At 40.1% G+C, this 23,788-nt stretch overlaps 1 protein-coding gene across 3 annotated transcripts in view; it reads left to right on the forward strand.

Annotated features, from left to right (window-relative positions):
• Positions 1–14,958, forward strand: part of WNT11 (Wnt family member 11) — an 81,338-nt gene extending 66,380 nt beyond the window's left edge. For 2 of the 3 annotated variants that reach the window (XM_040426441.1, XM_040426442.1), the window contains exon 6: positions 14,701–14,875. In XM_040426441.1, coding sequence (XP_040282375.1) covers positions 14,701–14,875 — 175 coding nt within the window. Of the gene's footprint in view, positions 1–14,700 lie in introns of all 3 variants that reach the window. The other variant, XM_040426443.1, reaches the window with a different exon arrangement.
• The last annotated feature ends 8,830 nt before the right edge of the window (positions 14,959–23,788 follow it).

The raw sequence follows: 23,788 nt of genomic DNA on the forward strand, positions 1-23,788 counted from the left end.
CCCCTCCCCTGCCCAGAAGCCCTTGGAGTCAGGGAACAGGGTATGTGCCGGAGACTGGCCAAAGTGTTTTTGTGAAATTTGTATTAAATCCAAATAGTTTAGCATCGATTCGTTCATCTCTACTACCAGTCCTTTCATCTGGACTCAGTGGTTTCAAAGTCCTGCTACTCAGCACAGACGAGAAGTTCAAGTGTTTTCAGGGCTTTGAAAGATACAAGAGATGCCTAGAATGTTATTATTATTATTACCCACAACCTCATCAGTCCAGATTATTGGAATTTTACCTCATTTTAGGAGGAATCAAACCCGTAGCAGTCCAGCAGCAGCAGCGACATTTTAAGGTGAACATTTTTGGAAATGTTTTTTTCCTTGAAATCTTGGCCTTGCCGGCATTGTTTCTGCTTACGCTAAGCCAAATTATATGAGTACGTTCAGTTCTGTCCTTGATTTCTTTCTTGTGCTGAAAATTGATCTGGAGTCAAATACCCAGAGGATCAAAAAACATAAAACAAGACCCTGAATTTATGACAGTCAATAAGCAGAGAAAATCCGATCACAGAAAGGGGACTTTGTTTTTCCTTAGTGTTTCGGTCGTCTCGTAAGAACACACCCTATAAGTTACCACTAATGAGGTCTTACTTAGTCCTGGAAAACCCATTATTAGACTTTCTACTCGGGTCATGATGTCAGCAAAATATTGGTAAATACAAACTGTGTCCTGATTCCAGAGATTTCGCCTCTATAGGGTCGTCGGCACTCAATGAAGGAAACATTTCTATGGAAAATATACATGTAATAGAAACCAGGTTTTCCGGACGGACATCTGCTTGCTTTTTGCTTTATGGGGAGTCATTACTCCAAAAAAATATTTTGCCTCAATATAATTATTATGCCATAAACTATTGCTGATAATTGCATTTCTATAACTATGGAAACCAACCTGTAAGAGAGGAAATGACACCCTATATAAATCAGTTTCGTATATTTTCGAAAATGTTTGTGATTTTTTTATTGTGACTATTCTCATGAAATAAACCCTGACATTTTGCAGATTTCACACTAGAAGTCACAATAAGCTGACACCTCCTGCATTCCTCAGTTCATTTGCCAGCTTTGCTGTATAAACTGGGACATGATGAGCAGAGTCATCTCAATTATTTAGATTTTCAGACTGTTTGCCCATCAAGTGGTGCAGAATGTATACAATGTGTCGCCAAATTTGACAGATTTAGATTGTGACAGGTGTTGACGTCAGGTTCATTATTTGTCACGATTAGTGTTGAGCGAACTTATGTTTTAAGTTCGGCGTCTAAAGTTCGGCTTCCGGTTAGCGGAGAATCCTGATACGGATTCCGAATTCCGTTGTGGTCCGTGGTAGCAGAATCAATAATGGCCGATTATTGATTCCGCTACCACGGACCACAACGGAATTCGGAATCCATATCGGGATTCTCCGCTAACCGGAAGCCGAACTTTAGACGCCGAACTTAAAACAGAATTTCGCTCAACACTAGTCACGATACACGATAAAGGTGTTATCCAGGATATTAATATTATAGCCTATCAGTATCAGATCAGCCACCTGCACCCCTCCCAATCAGCTGTTACGGAGTAACTCCAGTGTTGGAACTTGGTGCCAGAACTACACAGCTTTGTCCATTGTGCCATGGACAGAGCTTGTAACTTCACTTCATTGGGAGCATGCTTTGGTTACCAGCTCCTTCCCCTACACAACGCCGACTTCCAGTCTTGATGTTAAAACAGCTGATGGTTGGGTGTATGGGGTGTCAGACCTTTTTCAATTTGATACTGTAGGCTTATCCTAATGATAAGCCATCAATAGAAAAAGTCCTGAAATAGCCCTTTAAGTGTGACACCATGGTCCTACATCGCACAGAGGGATCAAAATAGGCTCATTGCAGTAGCCACTTCATGTTTTAGCATCCCACCATCCAGGGACAGTAGAGCCTAGATGCTTGCCCTCCCCGCCACCATTCCTTGAAGTACAGACTAGTGGTAGTTTGCTAATATTTTCCTATAATTCTGGACACATGGTACAGAAGAAGGTTCATGTTCTAACAGTCCATAAGAAAGAGGAATTGGTGAAGCCTGGATTGAGATGCTTCTTATCGGGCCAGGGATGGACTGGGAGTTTAAAGGGGGTTTTAAGGATTTTTTTAACTGATGACCTATCCTCAGGATCCCCACAGATCGGCTGCTGGAGAAGGCACCAGGCATCGGCCCATTGGGAAAATCTCTATGCAGGGTCTATGGCCAGTCCTTACTGGATGGGGCCCACAGCAGCAGCCTTAATATATTTCTAGCTGGAGAGATCTTCACTTTGCAATAGAGCATTGACCCTACTCCTTTGATTTCCATAGCTGTCCCGTTAGATATGGCAACAGACTAGGTGCTGTATATGAACAAAGCCAAAAGGCACAACTGGACTTTACTGGGTGCAAAGGCCCTTTCATTCTTAGTTCAGGTTCCAACAACCCACCAACCCGACAATGATGGAAGTTTTTTTAATTTATTTATTTCCAAAGCACTGGTGAAGTCCATTTGGTGGCTTAGATGGGAACCTTTCATCCAACTCTTGAGCCAATAGTCCTCGCTCTGCAAACCCCCCTCATGTTCCTCATTGAACACTGTAGATCGTCAGGCCTCATAGAGGGTGGCAGTGCATTAGTGCATAAGTCATCAGCATTAATTTCTGCAATTATACATAAATTTTACAGCATAGGTTAGTACTGCCAGATGGCACCCCATTTAGCTTATGACTAGAAGAGCTGGACGAACATGAACACATTTGGACTGAAACTCATTTTGAAGCCTAAACACATTAACATGATCGTATAAATCATTCTGACTTAAAAAATAAACACGTGAAGACGTACTAATTATAACAATTGTATCCTAATTTACCCTTATGCCATGCGCTATTAAAGGTACATTTTTATGCAAAGGGTAAATGCTTTTTGGAATTTGATAGATCTGTGTAGGGTTCTTCCTTGGAAGTGGTGACTCCACTATGACCATCTCTCAAGATGTCGTTGAAAGTCCCTATGTGGAGAATGACTTGTGATCACGTTTAAGAACTATTCCCACCTTGGACATTTTTGACATACACACAGAATACAGTATGTGTATGCAGGTGGGTCAGGAGTCAGGGAACCCGCATTCTCCACATAGGTGTTCCAGAGGTAGTATCCACATGTACGAGATATTTTTGTTATACCCTGTGAACATGCCATAAATGTCCAAGGTGGGAATTCTCTTTTAAGTCTATGATTTCTTAATATTGTCCTGTGCATCATTGTTGGCTCACAATTTTAGTGGGATCTGATGAAAATCTGTTGTCTATGATTGGCTGAATATCCCAAAAATTACTTAAAAGAGGACCTTCATCTATTAGTCAAAGAAGCTAAAAAGAGTGCCTCTCTTGCGCATGCATTATGGGAACAAACATACTGCCTCCTATGTACAAGAATATAACTACTATAATACTGCCTCCTATGTACAAGAATATAACTACTATAATACTGCTCCTATGTGCAAGAATATAACTACTATAATACTGCTCCTAATGTACAAGAATATAACTACTATAATACTGCTCCTATGTACAAGAATATAACTACTATAATACTGCTCCTATGTACAAGAATATAACTACTATAATACTGCTCCTATGTGCAAGAATATAACTACTATAATACTGCTCCAATGTACAAGAATATAACTGCTATAATACTGCTCCTATGTACAAGAATATAACTACTATAATACTGCTCCTATGTACAAGAATATAACTACTATAATACTGCTCCTATGTGCAAGAATATAACTACTATAATACTGCCTCCTATGTACAAGAATATAACTACTATAATACTGCTACCATGTACAAGAATATAACTACTATAATACTGCCTCCTATGTACTAGAATATAACTACTATAATACGGCTCCTATGTACAAGAATATAACTACTATAATACTACCTCCTATATACAAGAATATAACTACTATAATACTGCTCCTATGTACAAGAATATAACTACTATAATACTGCTCCTATGTACAAGAATATAACTACTATAATACTGCCTCCTATGTACAAGAATATAACTACTATAATACTGCTCCTATGTACAAGAATATAACTACTATAATACTGCTCCTATGTGCAAGAATATAACTACTATAATACTGCCTCCTATGTACAAGAATATAACTACTATAATACTGCTACCATGTACAAGAATATAACTACTATAATACTGCCTCCTATGTACTAGAATATAACTACTATAATACGGCTCCTATGTACAAGAATATAACTACTATAATACTACCTCCTATATACAAGAATATAACTACTATAATACTGCCTCCTCTGTACAAGAATATAACTACTATAATACTGCTCCTATGTACAAGAATATAACTACTATAATACTGCCTCCTATGTACAAGAATATAACTACTATAATACTGCTCCTATGTACAAGAATATAACTACTATAATACTGCTCCTATGTGCAAGAATATAACTACTATAATACTGCTCCTATGTGCAAGAATATAACTACTATAATACTGCTCCAATGTACAAGAATATAACTGCTATAATACTGCCTCCTATGTACAAGAATATAACTACTATAATACTGCTACCATGTACAAGAATATAACTACTATAATACTGCTCCTATGTACAAGAATATATCTACTATAATACTGCTCCTATGTACAAGAATATAACTACTATAATACTGCCTCCTATGTACAAGAATATAACTACTATAATACTGCTCCTATGTACAAGACTATAACTACTATAATACTGCCTCCTATGTACAAGAATATAACTACTATAATACTGCTCCTATGTACAAGAATATAACTACTATAATACTGCCTCCTATGTACAAGAATATAACTACTATGATACTGCTCCTATGTACAAGAATATAACTGCTATAATACTGCCTCCTATGTACAAGAATATAACTACTATAATACTGCTCCTATGTACAAGAATATAACTACTATAATACTGCTCCTATGTACAAGAATATAACTACTATAATACTGCTCCTATGTACAAGAATATAACTGCTATAATACTGCTCCTATGTACAAGAATATAACTTCTATAATACTGCCTCCTATGTACAAGAATATAACTACTATAATACTGCTCCTATGTACAAGAATATAACTACTATAATACTGCCCCTATGTACAAGAATATAACTACTATAACACTGCCTCCTATGTACAAGAATATAACTACTATAATACTGCCTCCTATGTACAAGAATATAACTACTATAATACTGCCTCCTATGTACAGGGATATAACTACTATAATACTGCTCCTATGTACAAGAATATAACTGCTATAATACTGCTCCTATGTACAAGAATATAACTTCTATAATACTGCCTCCTATGTACAAGAATATAACTACTATAATACTGCTCCTATGTACAAGAATATAACTACTATAATACTGCTCCTATGTACAAGAATATAACTACTATAATACTGCTCCTATGTACAAGAATATAACTACTATAATACTGCTCCTATGTACAAGAATATAACTACTATAATACTGCATCCTATGTACAAGAATATAACTACTATAATACTGCCCCTATGTACAAGAATATAACTACTATAACACTGCCTCCTATGTACAAGAATATAACTACTATAATACTGCCTCCTATGTACAAGAATATAACTACTATAATACTGCCTCCTATGTACAAGGATATAACTACTATAATACTTCTCCTATGTACAGGAATATAACTACTATAATACTGCTCCTATGTAGAAGAATATAACTGCTATAATACTGTTATCTATATTGTGGTATATTGATCTTTTAGTATATGTAGGCTTGTGTAAATAAGTGAAGATGAAATTCAGGGGTAGATGATAAGTAGTCACCATCGGTCTCCTCAGGGTTTCAGTGTTTTCATCTGTTGCTGCAGGAAGTGAGTGCGGTTTTTGTGGATCTGTGCACTGTTGGGTGCACTCTGTGACTCCCCTTACGCTCCAGCTTCTCATATAGCCTCCTGGTATTCCCACTGCTCTCAGACTCTTTATCATTGATCTGGACGTTCACACCCTGATATCTGGGCTGTAGAGTCTCCTCAGTCTGACACTCTGGAGCCGTGTAATGTACATGAACTGTAAATCTCTGGCAGTTTTGCTCTGCGTTTCATCGTCCACGGGCTTTGATTTGACAGGCATATATTTTTATGACCCCCTGATACATAACACAGGAGGCATGTGAACGATGGTGCAGGATATGGTTAACATTACCATAAAACATACATATTGTGCCTGCCAGGCTCTGTGAGGCTTTTAGTCCCTGTTTATATTTAATGAATTTTCCTGAAATCAGAAGATATTTAGGGTTTCAAAAATTTTAAGTGCTTAATGGCTGATATTAAAGGAACACTCCAGATGAAGCTGTTGTAATGTACTTTAACTTGAGAAAGGGGAGGGCCATGGCATAGAGATTCTGTTTTTTATGTTTTTGAAATCCCTTCCTCTGATGGTCCAGACATTGATTTACAGGGTGGCTGTTGTGAGACACTTTTCTTGCTTCTGGAGGGGAGCAAATTTGCATACCTTTTCCCAAGGAGCATTGCCTGGTCCATAATCCTCCCTACACCTGGAGAATACAATAGTGTTAAAAAAAAATAGCAGTGAGTTAAAAAAAAGCAAAGAAAGCGCAACAACGGTATAATAACTTTTATTTCCATAAATGCAAATATACTGGAGATACCACACATTAAATGGCAAAACAAAAGAATAACAAAATGTATCCAGTTTGTGTTTATTCTTTACAGAAAGTAAAGGAAAAGGAATAAAAGGCTGCTCAAAAAAATAGCAGCTCCAGCATTTTTCTTTGAAACCTAAAAATTGAATGTCAAATCTGAAAAAATGTTTGAGATTTCACTTTCCTTTGAATGACTGAACTAATATTTAATGGCATCACCGTTGTTTCTGAGAACTTCTTGACATCTGTGTTGCCTGGAGTCCACCAACTTCTGGTCCCTGTGAACAGGTCTTCCAGTCCAGGATGATTGGACTACATTCCTCAGTTCTTCTGCATTTTTTGGGTTTAGCGTCATAAACTGTATTTTTTTGTGCCACCCCACAAGTTCTCTGTGGGGTTGAGGTCAGGGGTTTGGGCCGGCCACTCCATTACTTCAATCCTGTTTGTCTGGTGTGTTTCAGGTCATTTTAGGTCTTTTTATTGTTTGCCATAGGACAACATGATCTCCTCAGGTACTGTGATATAGTCAAACTGATCCATGATCCCTCGTATGTGATAAATAGGCCCAACACCACGGTCTGAGAATCATCCCCAGCTCAGGATTCTTGCATCCATATGCTTTACTGTCTTCAGTGCTCGGGGGCTTCGGACCTTCTGCCTGTGGCCACTAGACTTAAAAAGGACAATTTTGTTCACAAAGAGTTGCACCATCCCTCTTTGTGCCAGTCAATATGTTCCTTGGCGAATTATAACTAGGGATGAGCGAATTGACTTCGGATGAAACATCCGAAGTCGATTCGCATAAAACTTCGTTCAAATACTGTACGGAGCAGGAGCTCCGTACAGTATTAGAATGTATTGGCTCAGATGAGCCGAAGTTATTGCTCTGTGAAGTCTCGCGAGACTTCGGGCAATAACTTCATAAATTAATTTGTACTGTAAAAAAACATTTCCCGAACTCTGGTTCGGTTCCAAGGTACCACTTGGAACCGAACCCGAGTTCGGGAAATGTTTTTTTACAGTACAAATTAATTTATGAAGTTATTGCGCGAAGTCTCGCGAGACTTCGTGAAGCAATAACTTCGGCTCATCTGAGCCTATACATTGTAAGGCCTCCTACACACGACCGTATGGCTTTTTCAGTGTTTTGCGTTCCATTTTTTGTTTCCGTTGTGTTTCCGTTTTTCCGTTTCGTTTTTCCGTATGGCATATACAGTATACAGTAATTACATAGATAAAATTGGGCTGGGCATAAAATTTCCAATAGATGGTTCTGCAAAAAATGGAATGGAAACGGAAGACATACGGATGCATTTCCGTATGTGTTCCGTTTTTTTGCGGACCCATTGACTTGAATGGAGCCACGGAACGTGATTTGCGGGCAATAATAGGATATGTTCTATCTTTAAACGGAACGGAAAAAACGGAAATACGGAAACGGAATGCATACGGAGTACATTCCGTTTTTTTTTGCGGAACCATTGAAATAAATGGTTCCGTATACGGAACGCAAAAAACGGCCAGTAAACGGGGAAAAAAACGGTCGTGTGCAGGAGGCCTAATACTGTACGGAGCTCCTGCTCCGTATAGTATTTGAAGAAAGTTTTATGCGAATCGACTTTGAATCTTTCATCTGAAGTCGATTTGTTCATTACTAATTATAACCCATTCAGGAGATGTCTTTTTTCGGGACATTGTGGGAAGTTCTTGCTGGTAACCTTTCGTCACTTAATCGTCTTCTGATTGTAGCAGGACTTCAGATCTTCTTTGTTCTTTCTGGAGGTGATCATAGCCTGAGCCTTTGCTGTTTTGGCTATTCTTTGATCCATTCGAGCCATAGCCCCTGCCTCCTTTTGCGTCTTTCAGGGTCTGGTCGCCACTTCAAGACATTTCAGATCATTTTTCAGGAGCAGCCTATGATTTGCTACAGTTCTTAATGGGTTTTTCCTCTCCAATCAATGTTTCTAAACAAATTCTGTTTATTATTAGAACAATGTCTGGAATAAGCCCTTTTTCCAATATGTTAGAAGGAAATGCACCATAGTCAACATGTGCAACATTTCCCACCCGCCTACCTTAAATAAGGGCCACAAATAATGCCCGTTATTCCACAGAATGAATTACTTCACCAATTTACCTCCTCCCTGCTATTATTTTAAGCACGCTCCTTTTGATTCAGGTACTCAGAATGAGCGGGGTGCATGTCTTGATTGTTAGGTCTGTTTTTTCTCTTTTAGGGCTCATGCACATGAACGTATTTTCTTTCTGTTTTTTTGCGGACCGTATGCGGAACCATTTATTTTAATGGGTCCACAAAAAAAATGGTTACTCCATGTGCATTCCGTTTCTGTATATCTGTTCCGCAAGAACATGTCCTATTATTGTCCACCTTACGGACTGTTCTATTAGGGGCCAGCTGTTCAGTTTCGCAAAATACAGAATGCACACGGACGTCATCCGTATTTTTTGTGGATCCATTTTTTGCGGACCGCAAAATACATACAGTCATGTGCATGAGCCCTTACTCTACTACACTTAGAAGTATATGATTTGCTAAGTAAAAGTATCACTTCTACCAAAAAAAGTGATTTGTTCGGTAAATGATGTTGGACTGCTATTTTTGTGTATGTATCGTTGGCGAAGTCACTTTGTAGTCCAAAGACATGTTGAATCTCAAGATATAGCTAGGACATAATTAGAAGGCAATATCCACTAGAATTTTCCTGCACAGCGCAGACCAGTAGTTTGTCATGGTACTGAACTGATTACTATTGATTTACTTTGTGTATTTTGTGCTCCCTCCATTACTCCTCTTATCGTCTTCCCATTGTCTCATGCTCACCCTCCCCGGGACGCGATACGACGTTACTTCTTTTCTTACTTCCAGCCTGATTGTTGAGATGAACGGATCAATTTCCAGGCTCTTCGGCTGTGTATAGAGAGTCAGTCGGGCTCCATTCTTCCTTTTGTCTTCTTTTTTTTAATGTTCTGCACAATGAAATCCTCTAGTGACCCCGGCGAGGTCGACCAAACTTATGTTATCTGCTAGTGACCTGACCTGGTCGTGTGAATGGAGCAGATCTCCGGAAAGATGTACGTTAGGAGTTATTTTATAGTGATTATTATTTAATATTAAAGTCGTATCATTTTACATTTTTCATTAGTTTTAGTAGTAAACATTGAGTGGATCCTTTTTTTTTTTGTTATAATCATTTTTATAATTTATATCATATTTATAGTTTTATATATTTTTGATTTTTTTTATAATAATCTACTTTGTAGATTATTGTAACTATTAGATGTTGCAATATTTTATATTTATATATTTCTTTATTTATTAGAATAGTAATATTAGTATTTTATATTATTAGTGTTATTATATTTATATAAGTTTTTTTTATATTATTACTTGTATTGGTAGTAACAATTATATTTTTATGATTATCTATAATTAGGAGTACTGTATTATTATTACCCATATTTTTACATTATTTTAAGAATTGTTTTTATATTAATTGTTGCAAATTTGCTGTGACTGATGCTTCATACGCCACTCTTAACCCTTTAGTGACCAGCCTGTTTTGTGCCTTAGTGACCAAGCATTTTTCTTCCTTTTTTTTTATTCGTCGCCTTCCAAGAGCTATAACTTTTTTTTTATTTTTCCATCTATGTAGCTGTATGAGGGCTTGTTTTTTTGTGGGACAAGTTGTAGTTTTTAATGCTGCCATTTTGGTGTACACTTAACTTTCTGCTTCACTTTTATTAACTCTTTTTTTGGAGGGAGATGGGAAAAAACAGCATAACTGCCAATGAGTTTTTACGTTATAAGTGTTGCGGCGTTCATTTTTTCGGCATAAATAACATAATGTCTTTATTCTCTGGGTCAGTACGATTAGAGCTATACCAAATACATGTAGGTTTCTTTATGTTTTGCTACTTTTGTGCTATAAAACCCCCTTTTTTAAAAAGAAGAAAATCTTTATTTTTCTTTATATGGAGCTGTGTTAGGTCTTGATTTTTGCGGGATGACTTTTAGTTTTCATTGCTATCATTTTGGGGTAAATAACACTTTTCGATCGCTTGTTATTTAGTTTTTTTCGATGGGGCGACTAAGAATAAATTAGTAATTATGGCATGTTCTTGTTGTGTTTTTTATTTTTATGCCGTTCACCATAGGGGATAATTACATGATATTTATGTACTGCGGGGCCATACCAAACATGTGGGGAAGATTTTATTTTTGCAATTTTTTTTATTGAAAAGCATATTTTTTTATTGGAATTTTTTTAATTTAATAAATGTTTTTTTTTAAAACTATTTTTAACCACTTAATAGTCCCAGAATGGAACTTTAACAGGCAATATTTTAAAATACAATGCCCTATCTCTGTTGTGCATTGCATTTTAATGTCAGTGCTATACTGACATTTACCAGCAGTCTGCGCCAGAGAGCCTCCTGGGGAACAATCAAGGCAGATTTGGGGCCTACACCAGGTCCCAGCAAGGCATTGCGGGGTGCCAATGGGAGACAGAGGGAGTCTGCTCCCTCTGTCACCACTTACATGAGGTGGGCGCCATTGCCGGCGTCATATAAGGGGTTAAACATGCCCCGATCGCCATTCCTGCCGGTCTGGGCTGTTAGAGCAGGACCGCGGCTCTCATGTGATAGCCAAGCTCCCTCTCTCCGCTGCATGAGGGACCCGTGCAGTGCTTAGACTGGGCCCGGCCCAAGACCCCTTAAAAAGGGGTATGGGTGGTTACTAAGGGGTTAAAGAGGAGCTGTCCCCTCTCCTGACATGTCTATTTTATTAACTACATTCCCCATGTCATAATAATTCTTATGACTCTATGCTGTGCCGTTCCTCTATTATTCCTGTTATAAGTTATTAATGAATTACTAGCAGTTTGCAATGAAGGTCTGGATGGGTGTTCTCAGTTTGGGGTGTGTCCCTTCACAGTCTGACACTATCCAATGAGTGCTGCCAGTGCAGGGACACACCTCCAACTGGTAACACTCATCTGGACCTTCATTGCAAACTGCTGGCAATTCATTCCTAAACTCTTGCAGGAATAATAGAGGAATGGCACATCATAGAGCCATAGGAATGGATGCTTCAGAATGGTTATGACATTCGAGATGGAAGTAGTTACTAGAACAGACATGTCAGCAGAGGGGGCAGCTCGCCTTTAAACTAAAAAGGTGCACGCCCCGTAATGCCCCGTGGTGCATCTTCGCCTGTCTGGGTGCTAAAATTGAAATCTGTGCCTGCTAGCAGCAGATGTTGATTTGCAATATACCGTAATTGATGCCAATTTTAGGGGTAACGTATAGCAAATCTGTTCTTCGCCGAGCATTTTTCACAGCACATTTCAAAGTGTCAAGGAAAGTTAAAAAGTAATAAATGTCTATCAAAAAAATAATATGCACCAAAATGTGTGACTTTCATTTACCATAAAATGAATTTATAGATTTCCCTCATTGGTTTTTGTAAAAAAAAATTCTAATGCAGATGTGTTTTAACAAGCATAATTTGGCTAGCTTTTTAAAATGTATTTATTTGTACATTTTTACATGCATTTTTTTGTGTTATTTTTCCAGCCTATTGAAAGATTTATGAAAAAAGCCACAGTTGGGGCATGCTGCATTTAAAATTAAAAATGCACCCCAAAAAAATACAGTTTTTAGGGCATTTTATATTTACCTATTGACTCAAAGGCAACATCTGACGGCACACAAGGCTATAAAGTGACTGCACCAAAAAACTGCATATGTGAATCCAGTCTAAGGCAACTTATAGGTGTCTTTAATGCTGATGCATCTTAGCATTCCTGTCATGGTTGCAATCTGTGAACTTTCCGAGCTTCCACTGAACTCTGAACTGTGGGAGGTCCAGATCTTGCAACTGTAAGACCCCTTTCACACGGGCGAGTATTCCGCGCACTGAATCCTGACCCATTCATTTCTATGGGGCTGTGCACACGAGCGGTGATTTTCAGGCATCACTTGTGCGTTGCGTGAAAATCGCAGCATGCTCCTCTTTGTGCGTTTTTCACGTAACGCAGGCCCCATAGAAATGAATGGGGTTGCGTGAAAATCGCAAGCATCCGCAAGCAAGTGCGGATGCGGTGCGATTTTCACGCACGATTGCTAGGTGACGACCGGGATGGAGACCCGATCATTATTGTTTTCCCTTATAACATGGTTATAAGGGAAAATAATAGCATTCTGAATACAGAATGCATAGTACAATAGGGCTGGAAGGGTTAAAAAAAAGAAAATAAATTTAACTCACCTTAATCCACTTGTTCGCGCAGCCGACATCTCTTCTGTCTTCATCTGTGAGGAATAGGACCTTTGATGATGTCACTGTGCTCATCACATGGTCCGTCACATGATCCATCACTATGGTGATGGATCATGTGACGGACCATGTGATGAACACAGTGACGTCATCAAAGGTCCTATTCCTCACAGATGAAGACAGAAGAGAAGCTGGGCTGCGCGAACAAGTGGATTAACCCCTTAGGGACCCATGACGTACCGGTGACCCGATGAACCGGAAAAGGACTGTGATCGGTGGTGTGATTACACACCACCAATCACAGTCCGAGCATTTAGGAGAGGCGGTGCTGGCCCTGGTGCTGAATGCCGCTGTCCAGGGTGCTGATTGGTGCAGGGAGAGAGGCGCAAGATTCAAACTTCCTGCGCTCCTCTCTCCCCTCCTCTTCCTGTTCAGCACCTGCACCGTCCTCACCAGGCTCCTGCGATCCCCCCCATCGGCACCCATCACCCTCCTGCACCCATCACCCTCCAGGTAGGTTATGGTCAGTGAGGGAGAGGCACCGTTAGGCAGGGAAAGAAGGGAGAAGTTAGTTAGGAAAAAAAAACACTTTATCTAAACTTATTATTTTCTTGCTTTGAACAAGTTCTATTTTTTAGCTGTGTGGAGGCACGGAGAGGAACCCCAAGGAAGCACTACGGAGCGCTTCCAGGGGGTTCTGTGCCTCCGTTCTGCACCGCACCTCCAGATTGCGAACCCATTCAAGTGAATAGGTCCGCATCCGTGATGTGGGGTGCACACGGCCGGTGCCTGCATATTGTGGACCTGTGTGCATGAGGCCTTACTCAAATGAGGACTTCAGTGCACTGAGGGCGTGGCCTTGCTCCTCAGCTTTCATGTTCTGACCACGTTCTTCAATGCACTAAAGATGGGCCAAAGACCTGTTTACAAGAGACCCTTGCTGTGGTGGACCCGGTATGTCCGTGTGTTGCCTGGTTGGCAGCTATAGAAGGCTATGGGTGCTACACAGTGTATGTGTGGGTATAGTGGGTTATGGTTTGTGCAGCAGGTGACGGCGTGTTGCAGAATTTGCATCTTTGTCCCCTCCACAGCTACGTCTCTGGTCGTGTGGCTTAGGCTACGTAATAAATTTGGTTTGCATTGTTTCAAGTTTGTGATCTCATCCAAATAAAATTTCTATAAATATAAAATAACCAGCTGCAGAAGCCCACATTAAAAAAGGAGAACAAAAATAAAATTAAAACAAAGTGTCTTAATAGAAAACAAAAAAGAACAATAAATGCAAGGTCTCTTAGATCTGGTGCCATTAAGCGCCGCTCCGTTTCCCATCGTTTGACTTTCCTGCGCACATTCCACGGAGCAGTGGCATTTGAGGACATTTAAACATTGTGTCAGCCGCTTTCAGGCGCAGACAGGAATGTATTATTGCAGCCCTGTTGTGGTGGTTTTTGTCCTTTTTGTTGTTGTTTCGAGACCAGTTGATGCATCTGCTGCCAGGTTGTGTTTGACATTAACTCGTCCCCGCTGAATGCTCCATATGCTGAAGTAAAGCGATTAACCCTCCATTGTCTCATTGTTCTCTTTCAGGCAATGCAATAAAACCTCATTTGGAAGCGACAATTGTGATTTAATGTGCTGCGGCCGAGGATACAACCCTTACATGGACACCGTGGTGGAGCGGTGTCATTGCAAATACCATTGGTGTTGCTATGTAACGTGCAAAAAATGTGAGAGGACCGTGGAGAGATACGTGTGCAAATGAAAAAAAAAAAAAAAAAGAGAACAAAAGCAAAAAGACAATGAATACAATTTTTTGGATTCATTCAGGACCTCAACAACAAAAAACCATGAAAAACCAAAGCACTATCCACGGTCGGAAGTTCTTTCTTCTCCTAGACAGGAGCATTCAATAAACTGTGCCAAACGAGATATAATAATATACAGAGTAAAGAAAAAATATCAGGACCGACGTGAATGTTTTTGAAATTGCTAAAATAACAAAGACTCCAATGAACTTTACAGTCGTCCCACCGCCTCTTGGTGTCTGCCATATTGTAAATACTCATGACTCAATTACTGTGTTGCAGTGGGGGTCTGCCCTGGTGCCTTGGTGATCTACTAGGCAAAAAAAATATGGAATTATTTTTACGTAACCTGTGAAGAAAAATGCTGAACTGGACTTCTAAGCCCTGTAACCCGTATCATTGAGGGGGCTCTATCTGGAAATAAAGAACTGAGTACAATGAAACCTATTTTAGGTTCATGGTACTAAAATGTAACTCTGGATAGAGATACTTTGTGGAGAATCTTAAAGGGAGCTTTCAGTGTTAAAAATACACTCCGATCTGCAGGCAGCATGTTAAAGAGCAGGAGGAGCTGAGCAGATTGATATATAGTTTTATGGGAAAATATTAATTAAAACTTGTGTTATTTTTTATTTTAATTCCTGCTCATTCTGGGCTTAGACGTCCAGTGGGCGGTCCTACGGAGCAGGACCACCCACTGATGTCCTAAGCCCAGAATGAGCGGAGATTTAATGAATAATTTCCAGTTATACTGAAACTTTTCTCCGCAAAACGATATATCAATCTTCTCAGCTCCTCCGTCTCTTTAACATGGTGCTAGCAGATTGGACTGTATTTTTCAACATTATGGGCACCCTTTAAGGACATTTTTAGCCCTAATGACTGTGGGAACAGTTCAAAATGCTGCAATGGACAAAAGGGGTTAGAAAAAAACATTTCCTGCAGTAAACTGACTATGGGCTGTCCTGGCAGAAGTTATCGAGGACATTTTTGGAAATGCATATTTTTGCAGTATTTTTTGGATTTCCAGTGGTAGCCAACCTGGAGGATATAGTCCACAAAGTTCCCCGCGAATCGGAGCATCATCTTTAAGTATTGTTTACATTCTTCAGAATTCCGTTCCGAGCATCTCAAGTCAATGCCCAGACAACAGTGTCCTGCCACTGTCGGTGGATGTACAAATTTTTGTTTTGTATGCAGAACCTACAGAGAGAGATATTTATGAATATAGCATTTGCTTTCTTTATTCTACCTTTTTTTATATATATAATAATTATAAATGTAAGTAAACCGCTTAAAGTTTGTATGAAATAAAAGCCAAAAGAGGTAAAATATAAAATGGTTTCACACAATTATATTTTTCTATTTTAAGTTTTTTTTATTGCTATTTTTATGAAATGCCATGTGTAAATTGGCAGGTTTTCATTTAGGCGTATAAAAAAGTATAGCGTTTTCTGGTGGGACTGAGGGTTGCGAGGGTGGATATTATATTGTATTACAACTGATATACACTCACCTAAAGAATTATTAGGAACACCATACTAATACAGTGTTGGACCCCCTTTTGCCTTCAGAACTGCCTTAATTCTACGTGGCATTGATTCCACAAGGTGCTGATAGCATTCTTTAGAAATGTTGGCCCATATTGATAGGATAGCATCTTGCAGTTGATGGAGATTTGAGGGATGCACATCCAGGGCATGAAGCTCCCGTTCCACCACATCCCAAAGATGCTCTATTGGGTTGAGATCTGGTGACTGTGGGGCCATTTTAGTACAGTGAACTCATTGTCATGTTCAAGAAACCAATTTGAAAATGATTCGAGCTTTGTGACATGGTGCATTATCCTGCTGGAAGTAGCCATCAGAGGATGGATACATGTTCTCATTCTGTTTACGCCAAATTCGGACTCTACCATTTGAATGTCTCAACAGAAATCGAGACTCATCAGACCAGGCAACATTTTTCCAGTCTTCAACAGTCCAATTTTGGTGAGCTCGTGCAAATTGTAGCCTCTTTTTCCTATTTGTAGTGGAGATGAGTGGGGTCTTCTGCTGTTGTAGCCCATCCTCCTCAAGGTTGTGCGTGTTGTGGCTTCACAAATGCTTTGCTGCATACCTCGGTTGTAACGAGTGGTTATTTCAGTCAACCTTGCTCTTCTATCAGCTTGAATCAGTCGACCCATTCTCCTCTGACCTCTAGCATCCATAAGGCATTTTTGCCCACATGACTGCCGCATACTGGATGTTTTTCCATTTTCACACCATTCTTTGTAAACCCTAAAAATGGTTGTGCGTGAAAATCCCAGTAACTGAGCAGATTGTGAAATACTCAGACCGGCCCGTCTGGCACCAACAACCATGCCACGCTCAAAATTGCTTAAATCACCTTTCTTTCCCATTCTGACATTCAGTTTGGAGTTCAGGAGATTGTCTTGACCAGGAGCACCCCCCTAAATGCATTGAATCAACTGCCATGTGATTGGTTGACTAGATAATTGCATTAATGAGAAATAGAACAGGTGTTCCTAATAATTCTTTAGGTCAGTGTATATTGTATTATATATATTGCATAGACCTGCTTTACCTCTAAAAAATTTAAAAACTTTAAAAAATAAATTGGAATTTTGTCTTGATTGAGCCCCACATAGCCACATTTTTCCTAAAAATATAATACACTAGCAGAAGGACCTGGCTTTGCATGGGTATATTTCATCTATTTCATTTAATGTTTGTGTAGGTCATTAAAAGATAGACAGTATCCACTATAACAGTGACATCTACAGTACCCCTCCCCTTTAAAGCTGACCTACAGCAGTGAAGAAAAATGTCTGGGTTATTATGGAAACCTGGTGTAAAACTGTGTGTATGTGGAGACCAAGCTTCTATTGGCTGATAAGGGTCATGTGACCAGGCTTCTATTGGCTAATGCATTTTTTGGTAATATCTCATGCAGGGATGTCCTTTTGAACAGCTCGCTCTCAGACAGCAGCACTGTGCTGTCTGAGCGTGAGCTGCAGGGAGAAAGTCACCGTACCTCCCACCTCTGCAGCTGACAGAAGTTGATTTTTACCTTCATTTTTTCAATCCGTGTTAGCTGCGGAGTGGGATGGGGCGTGGCTAAGTGGGTTTAGGCGTGGCTTAGCTGGTCCTGGGGGCGGGGTTTTGGGAATATCTCAGAAACGGTACGTTCTAGAGAGCTGTGACCTCCACAATATTTTTTTCCAGGTAGCAAGGGATGTGTATACCAAGTTTCATTGAAATCGATGGTTGCGTTTTTGCGTGACCGCGGAACATACATACATACATACACATATATATACGTCCTTCATATATATAGATATAATATATAGAATACATTTTTCACTTACTGAATTATAAAAGCATATATTGGGGGAGGAGCACTAGGAATGAGAGGGCCCGTGGAGAAATCAAGATGGCCTCTCCCTACTAAGGGGGTTGTTTTCATTCCAAGCCCCAAAAATTTACCAGTCTTGAAAGTGAAGTTGGACATGTATATTAGACGTATGTCAGCTGAACCTTCCAATTTTGGTGGGACCGGTTGACCATTTAATCTGTATGATACTATCTCTTCTTTCCTCCAACTTCATAGGTTGGGCAAAAGAAGGGCCGAGCACCTGTAAATTTAACATTCCAGATCCTTTGTTCTCGAAGAAGATAAGCTACCATCAGAGCTGTGTGGCATTGGCTTCCCTCTCTCTACTGTAAACACATGTAGGGTCAGCCAAGCCGAGCATGCATGTGTACGGGGTCAGGAGGAATAACTGTTGGACAAATAAGCATTCGGCCAACAGCTACTGTACCTAAAGCGTATGGCCAGCTAGGGCTGCACATCTCTGGGAACGTTTCCAGCAGAGAACAGCCTGACAGAGTTTACCGGATCCGGCATTGAGGGATATCTAGATCACCACTGGATCCCCATTGACTGTAATGAAGCCTGGTGGTGACCCGGTTACTTTCTGGCATAAATGGCGGGTTTTGGCCGGACAAATACCACTGACAGCCGGCATTTTTGCCGGATTAGGCAGCCGGATTATCTCTGACAGAGATGTGAACGCTGCCTAAAGGCTAATATGAAAGCCTGATTCTACGAGTGCTTTTACACTGGTCATGGATCGGGTCAATTATCAGGAGTAAATTTCCCTACTAGTGTTGAGTGAGCAGTGCTCAGCTGAATACTGCGGGTGCTCAAGTACAATTTAATACAAAAAAAGTCAATTGGAGACCCGAGAATCAAACCAGGCACCCCCTTCTCTGAAGAAGAGAGGGTGTCTGGTTCACAAAAAAACGTTAGAAATTGATGGAAACCCCATCAAAATGGCTTGAAAACAGCATTAAGAAGATGGCTGGATGCGTCTTGGACTCCTGTTATCTATTGCATACAATAGACAACCACACAAAGGCTATATGCCAAAAGCCAGGTATGTGGAAGCCAACAATCTATCCATGAGACAGCTAACAGTCAGCATACCTTACAATAGCAGCCTTGTGCACTATGAGACATTCCAAACCAGCTCTCATCTGACTGAGAACCAGTAAGCCTCAAAGTTGCTTCACATCTGTTGGATGGCTTGGGTGGACCTGCGCACCTAGATTAATATCATTAGGGAGACAAAAAGCTTTCTGATTGTCCTAACATAATATTCAATAACCTTTCTATACAATTTTGTCATGTAAAAACTCATTTGCATAAACATGGGCATATGGGAAAGACTTGCAAATGAGCAGAATCTGCCTTGTTTTTCAGCTGAAAAACCATTTGCATGGAAAATTTGCGATCTACACTACTCATGAACAGCGCCATCTATTGGTTTCATAGTCTTGTCATAAGACTATGAATCCAATAGATGGCGCTGTTCATGAGTCGTGAACAGCACCATCTATTGGTTTCATAGTCTTATGACAAGATTATTAGTCTTGTCATAAGACTATGAAACCAATAGATGGCACAGTTCATCTTGCTGGGGCGCTAGTAAGTGGGGCACCCTGCTCAACAGAGTCCATACAATCAACACTATCGATCAACACTATTTCCTACGAATACTTGTTATGGGTTGCAAAGAGAGCAATGGTGGGCTGTAATTAACTTGATTAAGATCTATGGCCCATCTGTTAAACAGGACCTCGACAGTTCTATTTAGTAAAGAAATAACAGCTATGTCATCCACTTCCTCTGCAATTCCCATTATAAATTTCTAAATGAAATAGACGACTGGGTCAAAGGGGCGTGTCCTTACAAAGTCCACCACACTGATTGGACAGTATTAGACCGCATAGGGACTGGGCTCCTCCCCATTTTTACTGTTCTTCAATAACAGTTTTTTTTTTTACATATTTATTATATTAGATTTTCCTTTTTTTATGTCTAAAAAAACCCACCCCAAACAGTGCAAAAATATCTAAAATTAGCCAAATCAAATAAAATATCACAGTAGGAATGCATTGCCTATTGGTGTGTAAGGTAGTCTGAAATCCACCTCCTGTCCCACCGGAGGCTCAGATGTCTGCTCTCTCCTTATTCATTCTGTACACTGCAGCTCTGCTTTTTCAGATTGGCTGCCGATTATAAGCACAAGCCCAACAGAAGGTCAATGCTGTCCATTAGAGGAAGAATAGAATGGCTGTACATTACAAGTAAGTGAACCCCGGTGATTCACAAAGGTAACTGCCGAATATATAGACTGAAAAAAATTAGCCTCAATAAAGGGGATCTTAGAAATTCCCTTTAATGGCTATAGAATAGGCAATTAATATCCAATAGGTGCAGGTCCCACCTCAAGTACTTGTATCTCAAGAATGGAGCCTGCCGCCAAAGGAGAGCACACCGTGCATACGCAGTATCTTCTCCATTTACTCCTATGTGACTTCTGAAAATAGCAGAGCCAGAACTATATTCGCAACGCCCATAGAAGTGAATGTAGGGTTGGCCGTGCAAGTGTGGCTTGGTCCCTGTTCACTTCAAGGCCTCGTTCTGGAGATAGGATTAAGTACCAGGGTTGGGACCCTCACCTATTGGACATTTATTGTACTTTCCATAAATCTCCAGGTGGGATGACCCCTTTGAGGGCAGTATTTGTACAAATAATTTTGTGTTATAATTATATGTATAGTCTTATGGGCCAGTGCAAGGTTTTATTACAGTCCACCAGTCCAGGGTTACAAAAAATGGGTTGGGTGTGGTATCGTAGCTCAACCTCCTTTACTTCAATAGAGATAAACTGCAATACCAATCACAACCTGTGGACAGCCATGGTGCTGTTTTTGGAAGAAAGCAGTCATTTTTTTCTAATCGTGGACAGCCTCTTACGATAGGAGATGTTTAGGAGATGAGAGAACCTTTTTTCAGATTTGGGTGCTCAATTGAAAATGCAGGATGCAAATCACGGAAATGTCTACCAATCAGAACTTTCCTTTCAGGCTATATGGTGCAGAAGTGCAGTTCCAATGCCATTTCCAAAAAGTATGGTGGGCCGTACAGACATTGCACCGCTAGATAGGCCGCTAATGCTGGCCCTACATTACCAACAGGAGGATCTCCGCAAAAACGCTAGTCTAACCCTTATTGAACAAAAAATTCCAGACTTAAGCCCCGCTCAGCCATTTTTTCCCTGTAGAGACCCCCAAATTGATCATAAATGTTCAAAGACAGTCTCAAGGGATATTTCCATGGTAGACATTATATCAATTAGAGATGAGCAAATCTGTTCTACTGATTCAGATTTCATCCCGAATTTCCCTGAAAATTTAGATTCTAAGCAATCTGAATTTCTTGGCAATTGTTTTAGTTGAATGAAAGAGACAGAGATATTTAAATTAGCTTTTCTTCCAAAAAGAAAAAGAAAGCTAAGCCTCTGATGACAGCTGAAGAAAGAAATGTAAGTTTGTATATGTTTTTTTCCCAGAGACCCAGAGCAATATTTTCTAGCTAATACTCCTCAGGCATACTAGGCTGTCTCCATAATGAGAAACAGTACCCACCAGACAATGCATATATATTACTTTGAAGAAACCCACAGTAGCACACTAGTACATCTCACTCATCTTTGTCCTAGGAGACCAGAGAGTGTTATATACCAATGTTCAGGGTAATTGGAGCATATTTAGCTCAGGTAGAATGGATTCACATCTTAATAAATTTTTTTGAAAAATTCAACGAATCGGACATGAAATACCACAATATATGTCATAAATGCCTGATACATGCAAGTCCCACCTATATCTAGATCAGAGGGTCACAGAAACCCGTCCCACTCTACTGCTGCTGGCCGCCACATCCGGACAGATAATAAATGGAGAGGTGGCTTGCGTGTGCGCAGCTCTCTCCATTCACTCTTATGGAAGTTCATCTGACACCTATATTCATGGACAGTTAACCCCTGTTCTGGAGATAGGTGAGGGTCTCAGAGTTGGTTTGTGTGATGCACAGACTGGACGAATACAGAGTGAGAGCAGAAATTCTCTGTTGTGGCTCTTAGGCTACATTCACACGACCGTATGTGTTTTGCGGTCCGCAAATCACGGATACCGGCCGTGTGAATGTAGCCGGCCCCGTGATAGAAATGCCTATTCTTGTCCGCGATTGCGGACAAAGATAGGACATGCTCTATCTTTTTTGCGGGGCCGCGGAACGGATCTAGGGATGCGGACAGCACATTGTGTGCTGTCCGCATCTTTTGCGGCCCCATTGAAATGAATGGGTCCCCACCCGTTCCGCAAAATTGCGGAACGGATGCGGAGCCAAAAATACGGTCGTGTGAATGCACCCTTAGAGGGGGTTCGTCAGTGAGGACCTCCTCTATAACATTGACATGCCCTGATAGGACATCATTTACACAGCAAGGGTGGTCATTTTACCACTTAAAACATTGGATCAAATCACAAACACCCCTGGATAATTATTTGCATTTACATATCTGTGATGTGGAATTGTGCCACAAATAAAAATGAGCGCCGAGATTAATTAAAAAAAAAAAGCAATTTTTCATATTTTTGCTCGTCTCCACTAACAGAAGTGATAAATAGTACTGTACAAAAGTCTTAGGCAGGAGTGGAAAAAATGCTGCAAAGTAATTATGCTTTAAAAATAGAAGTGTTAACAGTTTATAAATAAATCCAATCAATATTTGGTGTGTCCGATCTTTGCCTTCAGAACAGTATCAGGTCTTGTAGATACTCTTGCACATAGTGCACATAGTGTTTGAAGGAACTCAGCAGGACCGTTGTTCCAATCATCTTGGAGAACTAAGCACAGATCTTCTGTGGAGTTAGGCTTGCTCAAATCCTTCTATCTCTTCATGTAATCCCAGACTGGATGATGTTGAGATCAGAGCTCTGTGGAGGCCATATTTCAGGACTCCTTGTTCTGCTTTACGCTGAAGATAGTTCTCAATGACATTGCCTGGATGTTTGGGGTTGTTGTTCTGCTGCAGAATAAATTTGGAGCCAATCAGACTCATCCATGAGTGTACTGCGTGATGGATAAGCATTGAGGACACCATTAATCCTGCCCAAATCCCCAACTTCAATTTCTGAAATGTAGCCTCAAATTTGCAAGGAACCTCTACTATGCTTCACTCATTATTGTACTGCTCTCCAGCCCTTCGGTGAACAAACCGCCATTTGTCACATTTTGACTCGTCATCAGTCCAGAGCACCTGCACCAATTTTTTGGCACCTGGTCCTATGTTTTTGTGCAGAGTCGAGTCGCTTGGTCTTGTTTTTATGTAGAAGGTATGGTTTTTCAGATGCAATTCCTCTATGAAAACCACTTCTGGACAGTCTTCTCCGAACAGCAGATGGTTGTACCTGGATCCCACTGGCTTCTGCTAGTTTTGAGCTGATGGCACTGCT

This window comes from Bufo bufo, chromosome 3 (assembly GCF_905171765.1).
Source record: "Bufo bufo chromosome 3, aBufBuf1.1, whole genome shotgun sequence".
NCBI classification, from domain to species: domain Eukaryota; kingdom Metazoa; phylum Chordata; class Amphibia; order Anura; family Bufonidae; genus Bufo; species Bufo bufo.